Here is an 11,839-nt window from a genome sequence, read left to right on the forward strand (position 1 = left end):
AAGTATATATGCAGGTAATGAATTTACCTATTTATGCACAGTCTCATAATTTTCTTAAATGAATATCAAAAACATCCATCATACTCAGAAAATAAATTAATCTCCCCAAATAATCATTTATAGAATCACGTGTAGTTTCCAATACGTCTGTAATTTTGACGCGTACAATGTTTAATGTACGCTTTAAAACTAGTCTTCGAGAGCTTTCTGCGCATGCGCTCGCATTGTTTGCGGAAGTGAAGCGGCGTGGCAGAAGGCGGCGACCAAATGTTCAGGCACGTTTTCTTGACTGGACCGCCAGGTAACTGTTAACCTGCGACACTCTCTGGAAACATATTAGCAGAGATTTTTTCTTGTTACTCTTCAAAAAAATATAATTTAAATGAGGGCAATATAGTCGTTTTTTGTTCAATCAAGTTTTACGAGCGACTCGTCCAGTAATTATGCAAACAATTTTCCCCTCAATATAATACACTAAGAGGAAATATTTTGATAAACACTACAAGTTAGCGAGTCAGTTTATTCCTTGACAAGGTGCTAATTACCACAGCATACAAAATTCATAATTTAAAAGCTGTTTTTACAATGTTGTCAGCGGAATAAAGATATAGATGGCTGCCAGGATGGCCGAGTGGTCTAAGGCGCCGCGTTCAGGACCCAGTCTCCCCAGGAGGCCTGGGTTCGAATCTCGAATTTCCCCATTGTGGGACTAATAAAGGGCAAATTGTTATTATTATTATATGACGCACACGCAACAGAGCAGCTATTATTATTGTAATGACAAGAGTGCGTCACCACGTGACAAACAGGCACTGACAGTTATAATTATTGTTATTTATTTGGTTGTTTTAAATTCATGGCCAAATATCTCCCATTTCAATATGTATATTAATTATAACTTAAATACTGCTTAAATCAGTGTTTTTCAACCTCTATTGAGCAAAGGCACCCTTTTCCAAATGAAAACTCTCAACACCATTAGGCAAGAATGGAATGAAAAATATCCTGACATAATGATCTTAATTATGTTATAATATTGACCTTAATTAATTTACTACAAAATGCCTTGGTGTGAAACCTGGGTCCATAGCAACAAGACATCATGATAAACCTATAACCCATGTAAGTGTAATCAGCATTGCCAATTGAGTTAACAGTATTTCTACTGCAGGTGTGGGTAAAACCACTCTGGTCCAGAAGGCATGTGATGCACTCGTGTCATCTGGCCAGTTGGTGGAAGGCTTTTACACAGAAGAGGTTAGAGAAGGAGGCCGCAGAGTGGGGTTTGATGTGGTCACAGTGAGTGGAGAAAGAGGCCACCTGTCCAGAATCAGGTAGCAGGAATGTCAAACAAGCTGCTCTTTTTTGATGTTGTGTTTGATTAACCCCGGGACGCATTTCACCCCACAGAGATATTGCTGGTGAGTCTCACGGCAGACGGGACTACACAGTAGGACAGTATGTTGTGGATTTGCCTTCATTTGAACGCCTGGCCCTCCCCCTCTTAAAGAAGGTACACCACACTCTGGCATGCCTGTGATAATTACCCTCGTCAACAGATCATAGAACGCTGCCTTTTATTCCTGCTGAACAAATCATCAAACCTTTTGATTTTCTCAAACCAGAGGGCATAATTGGAAGCCTGCAAACACATAAATTTCAGAGTGACATTTTTAGTAGCAGTGGTGCCGTCTGGCTGTCACTGACCGTGAATATGCTGCTTGTAAAGTGAGCCCGGTGTGCCGCCTACACATTAGCTGTAAAGGAGGTGTCATGGTGCTGCGTTTTCCTCTTATCTCTTGTAAACGTTTATGTATAATCACAGTAAACCACTTTCTGTGCGTTCACAGCCTTATTCTCGTTATATTACTTACTAACATAATAAACTTTTTTTCTCATGTTGGACTGTTGCGATACGATTTCCATGAGTGGAGATTAGGACTGTGCAAAATATAAAACAAAATATCGCGAGAATGGCCCATTCAATATGCAGATCGCAAAGACATGCAATAATTTCCTCATGGAATTTGATGCCTTTATTGGAATTTGACCAGTCAGATGCAAACTTAATTCCATTGGGAGTTGCAATTGATTAGCTAATGACACATTGAGCTTGCTTATTTCGCAGCATTAAAAAAATGTACTTTTTTATTAGATAATAAAATGCCATTTCTTTAGGTACATGTTAAATATTGCAACCATGTCGATCAATCGAACAATGTTGATCGCTACAGACAACATCCATATCGCACATTGCATGTTTTTCCTATATTGTGCAGCACTAGTGGGAAAATTATAACCTATTGATTGTTGATTAATTACATTTTAAGGTAATTGAGAAAAATAGGATTGCCATACTTCATTCAGCATAGGCACTGTTGATTTAATCTCAACTCATTGCTGGCTTGATGTAGCACAACAACATAATGTCAGTTAAACTCTACATCCAAACAGGGCAGAATTCCAAAAAGCAGGTTATGTGAAAACTTAATGTAAAGTAACCTTGAGATGAGTGAAAATATTTTTTTTCCAAGTCAGAGTCAGTCACCTCTGCGATAATATTCTCTGTGACCTGAACCTGCTTGATGACACGTTTTGATAGCTAAAGCCTGACCTCATGCCAGTCTCCTCCCACCTGAAGAAAACATGGCTTGTCCGTTGTTTTGTGATCTCACGTTAACCCACTGCCAGAGTAATCAAACACAATCATGTAACTTAATAACATTCTCCGGCCAGATAGTTTAATTTATCTCTAATCTCATACAACACACATTTGCAGTCATGTCCTAGCAAATTAAAATAAAATAAAACTTACTAACGTGAGTTTTGTGTGGCGATGCAGAGCATTTTGCATACAAGCGACAGTTTGTCAGCTGGTGGAAAAGTCACCTTTGCAGTAAAACCTGTTAACTGTAATGGTGGGTGTCGCTGAGCACAGACTGATGTAAAAATCATTCATCTGAGCTCATATTCTGTGTTTTATTAAATTATGATAGACATCCTGATGCTCAGACTGGAAACAGTCTAATTCAGTGGTGGGCAAAAGCCTTGTATGGCACTATAATACATGCAAACCTGACATGTAAAAGATGGTCACACCTGCAGTAGGCTGCCTTAATATTAGTTGTTTTTGGCAGAGGATAAAGAATACATGCCTGTAAGTATTATATTGTCTGTCTGCATGTGTTGTTGTACAGTTCTCTGATGCCAAAATGACTTCACCATAGTCACTATACACCCACATTTGCAGCTTCACTTTGTTACCAGGGTGTATTGACACGTTGGGGCTCCGTTGATAATGTCTTTTTGTTGTGGCCGTGTTCACGCTTAGACCAAGATGAACATAAAATTGGTTGATTGAACTAATTCAAAGCAGCTGCTCTGGAACAGAATATGTGAGAGTTTTTGATTTCAGAGGAAGTCAACTCAGATCTCAGATTTAGATTACTGTTGAACCTTCTTTCTGGAATACTCTCCAAATATGTGTTATGACACAACAATTCCTCCAGTTCGTAATACGGTACTGTCATGATACACATCAGTTTCACAGTTGTAGTAAAATGGATTCAAATCTTGGCTCTCCCTGTTCATGCCTGGGTTCTTTCTGGGGACTTCGGCTTCCTCTCACATTCCAGAAACATGCAGGTTACGTTAATTGAAGACTGTAAATTATCCATAGATGAGAATGTGAGTGTGAACGGTTGTTTGAATTTATGTGCTCTGTGATTAACTGGCGGCCAGCCTAGGGTGTACCCCGCCTCTTGGCCAAAGTCAACTGGGATAGGCTCCAGCTTGTCCACCATCATAATGAGGATGAGCGCTTATAGAAAATGGATAGATGGACAACACTGGCATGGGAAAATAGAGTGCTGAACTTTGAGCCAGTGCTCCTCCCATTGTTTTTGGTGTTATTGCAACCTTATACACGGATGCAAAGTACTGTGTGAGTTTGCAAACTGGCAAAGTGATCACATCACTATCACTGCATTACTTTGGTGGACTGATTGCTCTATCCTCTGCTACTCAGAGATACAACAAAATTGCTGCATCCGAAAAATGGAACCCTTTGGATACTCTTGACTTCCTCCCACATTCGAAAAAGGGGGATTTTATACTTAAGTCTAAATTAGGGAACTACTACTTGGCAGCTAATATCTGATAACTGAATAATAATTTGTTAATTTTCCCTACAAGTCCCCATTAGATTCTGTGTAATCCTGTGTCCAGGTTGGTTTGGAAAATGGGACCGCCAAGAAGGTGTTTGTCCTTGACGAGATTGGCAAAATGGAACTCTTCAGCCAGCCATTCATCAAGGAGGTGAGACGGACTTTAGACTGCTCTTCCTGCACAGTCTTGGGAACCATCCCCATCCCTAAGGGGAAACCGCTTGGCTTGGTGGAAGAGATTCGGATTAGGAGCGATGTCAAGGTCTTCACTGTGAGTACAAACATAAATAGTGTGCACTCACTAGGAAAAGAGGGTGGGGGAGAGCAGGATATGTAGGTCACTTTTAAGAGCTTTTAGTAGCTGTAGGACCATGTTTACACTTTATCTCACACGGTCTTATGAGACAACCAGTCTGTGGTGTGTTACATAGAGACATGCCCTGCATTGTCCCAATCCGAGAGCAGGATTAGCAGCAAATCATGCGTGGCTGATTAAACAACAAAGGCTTCACTGAATTGTCCAGATAATTTATCGTGAAGGACTCCGTTATGGATATTGTCATGTTAAGTACTGGTACTTACTTATCCTACACGAGGTTACAGTGTGGCGCAGTGTATTGTGTGACTGTTTCGCTCACAAAAAGATCACAGACAGTATTTCCAATTTTGAGCATGATAATCCAACATTTAACACTTTTGGTTGAACACCTAAGGCTGTTGATTTAGCGTCTCCATAACGTTTGTTTTTTTTGTTTTCCTGCCCAGGTGACTAGGGAAAATAGAAATGCCATTCTGCAAGATGTTCTATCAGCTCTTCGGGAGTGTTTAAAAGTAACAAAGCTCACACAAGAATAACAACTCTAGAAAGGTAAACATGCATTTAAATTGCCTTATTTCCTTGTTCAAGTATACTTTCATGTTGTAAAACATTTGTGACGAAGCTCCCAGCTGTTCAATGAGCACACAATATAGTTTTGCTTTTTGCCCGCTGAAAATGGATTCCGTGCTCAGTAATTGATGGATCACATACATTCGTTGCCATATGTTGTCAAATTGCCAGTCTTCAGAACTTTTCATACACGTGCAAGAATTTAGATTTTCCCCAAATTAAGACAGCGGGTTGCTGTTTTCTTTGAGGATGTGCTCATTACAATTCAACCAATCGCGTACAATATTTAACATATATGCTTTATCTGCTGGATAGCAGGAAAATAAATGTTTTTGTTCTCAGCTGCTTGGTGGTTTTCTTTGCATTTTCCATTATATGGTTCTGTGCATCCATGTAAATGTTCTCTGATGTATGCATGCTGAATTAAAAAAAGTTTTGCATGTTTCAGAAGATTACAATTTTATTGGAATGTGTTCAGATTTTGTTTGTTTACAACAGTATTTGAGAAGATAAACAAAGATGGGAAAAAGATTCACATCTCACTAGAATTTACTGTCTTCTCTACAATGATTTTTTTTTCTTCCACTCACTCATGACTTTACAGAACTTTGAAATTTTAATCATGATCATCCGTTGGTAATGAAGGATACAATTGTAGACATATGTACATAAATTGTGAAACGCGCTATATAAATAAAGTTGTATTGTATAAATCATTCCGCAGGCCACAATGTTGTAAAAAGTGTTGCATTTATAGTTTCATTCAGTGTCGTTGCTCCTGAATCAACAGCTCCTCTGCTGGTTGTATCCTTGTTTTGCATTCTATTTCATCTGTGTTGCTTGGAAGACAATGAATTAACAGAAAATCCTACACAAATGATTCAAAATTATTTCATTTATTTGGAAGGTGTCAGTTAAATCTTTTTTGGCATACATTGTGATGGGCATTGACCCCGGATTTATATCTCGTCACAATGAGTTTGTTTTGATTTCCCTAAGGCTCATTTTGGGATTTTCCTCTTCACTCATGTGCTTTCTGTCCATATGGTCTCAGATTACTGTTAAGGATAAATATTATCACGGACTTTTAGGGGATTTTAGAGTTGTCAGATTGCATTCATGTGGGATTTAGTTGGGTGCTGCTGTTCAACGAGGTTTGATGGGTAGTACATCTGCTATATATGTATATACTTTCAATTCGACATCAGCTGATATGGAGGCATGTATCAAGAGCTTTCAAAGTTCATGTTTGAATCTGACAAACTTCACTCTTGTGTGAGCTTTTAATCATCTGTCAGGTGGATTGAAGTTTTTGAAATAGAATGCCAATGCCAGCAAGTATATTGGCCTCTTCTCCAAAGAGTGCCCGGTCACTTCAAAGTGAAACTAGAGTTTTGGCTTATTTTTAATATCGCTTGCATAAGTGATGTAAGCTGTCAGGCCAGCTGCAGTGAGAGCAGCCAGCTGTGATGTGCGTCAGATATGCTGCTGCGCCAGCATCTGCTCTTTGGCCACCTCTCGCGTCTCTCCAATCGTTGGCACTCTAAAATCCCATTGCAATATTGCCGCTTCTCATTTTCCATTGTGGTATGATAGTGTGTGTTATTTTGGCAAATATGTAGTGAGCAATTGGAGTTGAGTCAGCCCACTGGGCAGTGGGAGCCGCCTCTCCTGATCGGGATGTGATTGCATGGGAGCACAGGGATTACGTAAGAGTGACACAGACCTTTGCCAGGTTTATCCCATAGCTGTCTGGATACTTTTCATGTTTCATGATGTGATGTGATGCCATGTTGTACAAGTGCATATGGTCATTATAGATTTGTTGTTGTTGTTTTTTTTGACACTCACTTTGTTAGTTTTGCATTCAAGGTCCAAGTGCCCAAATCTGATTTAGTTCCTGTAACTGACAGTACAGAACAGTTCAAACATTTTTTCAAATGGCACAATGATAGATGTGTTTGTACATGAAACAAACAGCATGTGCAGATATCCAAATTGCATGTACCGTATGATGTAGCAACCCAAGTGTACCTTGCGGTGACAACTTTGGGATGAGCAATAATAATTATGTTCTACAAATATTAAAAATTACATGTCAATTATTTGTACTGTGGCTCTATGTCATGTTCAAGAACAGTTGGTGTTTTTAATTATAAGTTTTGATTCAATAAAAAACACTTTCATCACAATTCCAAGAAATAAGGGCATTATCAAGTAACAAAACTCTGTACCTGTGATGAGGCGAGTGCACAAACCCACACTTACTTGGATTGAAAATGTAGTAATGCTAGTTGTATCCCAACAAAGATGCCTAAAGTTATATCACGGTTATCGTATCCACAAAGTCCAAGCCACACTTTGAAAACAGTTGGGTTAAAAATAACTCAATTTGGGGTTATAAATTGACAAACCCACTACTTGGGTCAATTTGGCCCAACTTTCATTGTTTTTGCAGCAAACAATCCCAACAATTGGTCTGTTTTCCACAAAATAATGCAAGAAGGCTAATTAGTGGATCTGTCCATTTTTGACCCAAAATTAAACATTTTGTTTCTAAGCGGCAAGCATCCTGACTGACAGAAGAAGCAACAGTTGATGACGTATGTAAACAAATTCGCATGGAAATGAAAATCTTTTTGATTCTGAAAAAAATAATCAAATCCATTTTTCCTCATTGAATAAATAGCAATTATTGTGACAGACCTAACATGACTCACAACCATCTCCCTCTTATTTTTAACACCACAATGGCAAGAGCTAAATTTCCTCCCACCGTCATCATGACGCCAACATGAGGCGGAGGCACAGTGACAGTTTGACGCTGCATTTAGAGCCTCAAATTCACTCAGATGTCGCCTATTTAAGTTACATCATGTTCAGCACTTTCTCTCTCGCCCAAAGTCATTAAGGATAGGCCTCAGCTCACCCGCAAACACTGAAGCGGACAACCACTAAAGATTATGGATGGTTGGATGGAAGAAGATAGGTCATCATCAGCACATTATGTTTAGTGACACTTTCCAGATGTGTTCATAGCATGCCTGCTCTTTCATTACTGTAAATACCACATGTGACCATTGTGCAACTGTCCCCAGCAGATCCACTTTCAGTGATATGAATGCATTTATGTTCCCTAAGCTTGGGCAGCGTTGTGTTAAAAGCTTGAATGGATATACCTAAATATCCATATCTCCGAGATACATTTGCACCAAGCTGTGGGACAGATGTCTGTCTGGCATCCCGCTTCCTTTATCCCTTCACACACAAATTCAAGGGGTTTACTGACAATCAAGAACAAAAGAAAGCTTGCAGTGAGAGGACTGGGGGTGGATGGGGGAGAGCTTGAAGACATTGCTGTCAAGATATTATGTTGGTCTGAAGGGCAGCTGTAGTCCTGTGGAATAGTATCTTTGTTATTTTAAGAGCAATTTTTTTTGTTGCAAATTTTCTAAATGTAACAATTTCCATGTGACTTAATCAGAGGTTCAAATACGCAAAGGATAAAGAATTCCAGCAATTTTACCTCATGCAACGGCCCAGTACAACTTTCATTTCAATGATGACAGTGGTCATGTGACGTTGCGAGACGCTCCTCTGTGTTGCTAACTTGGTCGATATATTTCAGGACTTTTCTGAACCTTATAGTGATTAGTTTCCAAACAAAACGTCGATGAGCAGCAAACATAACGGCTTTTTTTGGCGTTATTGCCGAATTGCGACTGCAAATGAATAGTATTTACGTGGTGCCATTGGCTAGTTTAACATTAAGTTATTTTTGTGACTGTTCAAATGCAAGCAAGGTTAGTTTTTACTAGTAATACAATACAATACAATCCAACTTTATTTATACAGCACATTTCACAACAGCTGGAGCTGTAACAAAGCGCTTTCCATATGCTGTACGGCTGATTTGGTCATATGCAGGAAAAGAAGAAACCGTTTAACGCTGGCTTTGCAGTATAATTAGATATGTATCAACATCAGTACAACAACAATTGCTTTCAACATTAAAACACGTAGGCAGTGAATCTTTACACTCCACAGCATTCCTCCTTTCTTATACAGTACTTCTGATAACTCCGATAATGCCTAATTCATAGATCGTCTTGAAACCAGTATCTTGGAATGGAATTGGAATCCAATTTATTGTCATTGCACATGTCACAAATACACAGTATTTAAATTCAATTTACTGTTTCAAGCCGTCATGAAAAGACAGTGATAACTAACAAAGGGAGATGCATGGATTGCCAGATGCTGCCCCAATTTCTTAGATGAGAGCACGGGCGAATTAGGGGTATGAAGAAGGTGGATGGGAGTGGCGCAACGCCTAAGTTATGTTCCTACAGGAGGGGACACAGCGCGGGATCTGGAATCTGCATTAGTACCGTTCACATAGTATCAAGGAGTGAGTAAAAGGTCAGTTTGGTAGATGCCCATTGTGTAACGGGCTATAATTAAGACTGGCTTAACTCGTCTCTCAGCCACTTTCCTCTCACCTCTCGTCTGTGCAAGTTGGGTGAACATGTTTCCCAGAAAATTGTCCATCTATTGAGTGTATAACCATTTATGTATTCGACCCGAACAGACTCTGTTCGGTGCGTACAGTCATGTGATGAATGCTAGTTTATTGTAGTATCTGCACTCCAAAACCAGGTGGCGCTAATGCGCTTAAAACAAGTTTGGGCACAAATAAATCCTAGAATGATCCGATTTAACCGTTACCCTGTACTCGTACAAAACCGTGACCCCAAAACAAGGTGCGTACCAAACTGACTTCAGTAAACCGTTACAGTATGTCTGTCTCTGAGCTTTCAGCATGGATGGAAGCATACATTTTTAAGAGTACCGCAGTGCACTATTGTTAGTATGTTTTAAGCATTAGACATGGCATGGCAGGAATTCCTTCTCCTTGATTTTTGACTGACGAATGGCTCCAACCCTTACAGCTTTTTCAGTAATGACTGCTGTTTAGGACCCCAAAAAATCATTTCATTGTGTCATTTTTTCTTTTGTTTTGATTCAAATTAATTGTGTGATGAATTAATTATAACACCTCAAAGTAATTAGATTATTTTTCCACAAGAGACCCTTTGAAAGTGCACACAGGAAGGACTCATTACGATTATCTGTAAGATGTGACAGCAGTCACCTGAATCTCATACACAATACAAAAAAAAAAAGCAATAATTCTGCTTCAGTTAAGCTCCCTGTGGTAATTAGAATAGCAGTGGTCCGCTGGCCTTGACAGGTGAGCAGTTTATATGTCCAAAAGGGTCCAAAGACTTAAATGTCATTCGACCTGGATCCTGAACCACGATTCCATGCTGCTTCCCATCTCTGTGATTCCTAAACCGCTCTTCCTATTACATCATTTTAACTGGCTCGCCCCAAGGGTTGCGGCAGGGGGGGGTGCGGAATAGGGTTGAGTTTCAAACAAAACTCCACCTTTTGATCTTGAAAGTGGAATAACACACACGCCCACATAATTCATAAAAAATATAACAAGCAGCTATTTCTATGTAAGAATGATTTTATCTTTCACTCAAAGAGATCGAACGACATCTGTCTTCCATTAACATTATCTTGATGTTGAAGTATGTAACTAAGATTGTTGTATTGTACGCCGCATAACCCGTCACTTTACCCCCGAGTTTTTAATCCCGCAACAAGTGGCTGTGACACAGCAGCAGAGTGCGTTAGAATGTCAGCGAGGGGGAAGGCGGTTTAGCCCTCGCAGCGGTGGCTGAAGCAATGGAAGCTGTCATCAGACGGCGCAGAGGTCAAAGTTCACAGGGAGAGTACAAGGATCTAGGGCAAGATGATCAATCGAGAGACTTTTGTCCCTGAGGGTTGCAGGGAATGTGCTTGTCGTTTCAAATTTGACGTGCAGATAAAAGGTGCCACATTGTCTTGATTGTGGTTTAAACGTCATGTTTTTTGTTTTTTTTTTATCAGCGAGTTGAGGAGTTATTGAGACATAGGCACCAAAATGCCACAAGCTACCACCTGAGACGTTGAAAGTCTTCTCAGACGAGTAGAAGTTGCAAAAGGTGGGACACACTCTTTATAGTCTTCTGTTTTCTGTTGTTTTCAGGGCATTTTTGTACATGTGGACATGATGTAACTCTGCAAATTTGAAAGGACATTGAAGTGACAGATCCTGTATCTTATGTACATTGAACAAACTGCTGTGTGAGTCATGCTGCACTTACTTGATAATGATTCACAGATTACTGACCTGCAATGATGAATGCTTCTGCTAGATGGATTTGGCAAATCTTTGCTGCAAATACGGATCTTTTGTGGTCTGTCTCCATTCCATGTGTTGCTGTGTGCATGTGCATATGAGTTTTTAAGTGCCAAATCTTAGGAACTGACAGGTGAAGCAGTTGTTGGGCCAAAACATCTGCTGTGAAAATATTTTGGAATAGCAGTTACGCACCGTAAGAACAGAAGTGAAATATCAGCGGTGACATTTTATTTGTATTCAAATCTCCAAACATTCCTACATACGGTTAATAATAAGAATTTATAATAATTGCCTCTGGAAAAGATGAAGGGATTGAGAAATTTCTAAACAATTCCTTAACATTTGTGAAAACTTTTTGCAAACTAATAGTGACTATTAATTCTTATAATAATAAGTGCGAGAGTGGTCCTTTGCCAACCTAAAGGTTGTGGGTTCGATCCCTGGCCATTGTGAACATGTCAACGTCCTTGAGCAAAATACTGAACCCCCAGTTGCTCCTTATGCTGTGTCAATTCTAGGTAAATTAAT

General features: G+C 39.6%; 1 protein-coding gene across 2 annotated transcripts; it reads left to right on the forward strand.

Annotated features, from left to right (window-relative positions):
• Positions 1-200: 200 nt before the first annotated feature.
• Positions 201-11,048, forward strand: ntpcr (nucleoside-triphosphatase, cancer-related). 2 transcript variants are annotated; one of them, XM_088304964.1, is made up of 6 exons: positions 201-301; positions 1,172-1,334; positions 1,411-1,513; positions 4,228-4,437; positions 4,932-5,034; positions 11,017-11,048. In XM_088304964.1, the coding sequence occupies exons 1-5, from the start codon at positions 268-270 to the stop codon at positions 5,019-5,021; spliced, it is 600 nt and encodes a 199-aa protein (XP_088161090.1). In that variant the 5' UTR covers positions 201-267; the 3' UTR covers positions 5,022-5,034; positions 11,017-11,048. The 2 variants fall into 2 exon arrangements, with proteins under 2 accessions (XP_088161090.1, XP_088161089.1); XM_088304963.1 differs by lacking the exon at positions 11,017-11,048 and having other exon boundaries at positions 4,932-5,396.
• Positions 11,049-11,839: the final 791 nt, after the last annotated feature.

The sequence above is a fragment of the Idiotropiscis lumnitzeri genome, chromosome 9 (assembly GCF_059441095.1).
Source record: "Idiotropiscis lumnitzeri isolate Australia: NSW breed Sydney's pygmy pipehorse chromosome 9, RoL_Ilum_1.0, whole genome shotgun sequence".
NCBI lineage: Eukaryota > Metazoa > Chordata > Actinopteri > Syngnathiformes > Syngnathidae > Idiotropiscis > Idiotropiscis lumnitzeri.

What these genes read in the sequence shown, in the direction of transcription:
- ntpcr (XM_088304964.1), top strand. Translation starts at nt 268, where the DNA reads ATGTTCAGGCACGTTTTCTTGACTGGACCGCCAG. An exon ending in TTTCTTGACTGGACCGCCAG is followed by an intron (nt 302 to 1,171) that starts GTAACTGTTAAC and finishes TTTCTACTGCAG; the next exon opens with GTGTGGGTAAAACCACTCTG. An exon ending in GCGATGTCAAGGTCTTCACT is followed by an intron (nt 4,438 to 4,931) that starts GTGAGTACAAAC and finishes TTTCCTGCCCAG; the next exon opens with GTGACTAGGGAAAATAGAAA.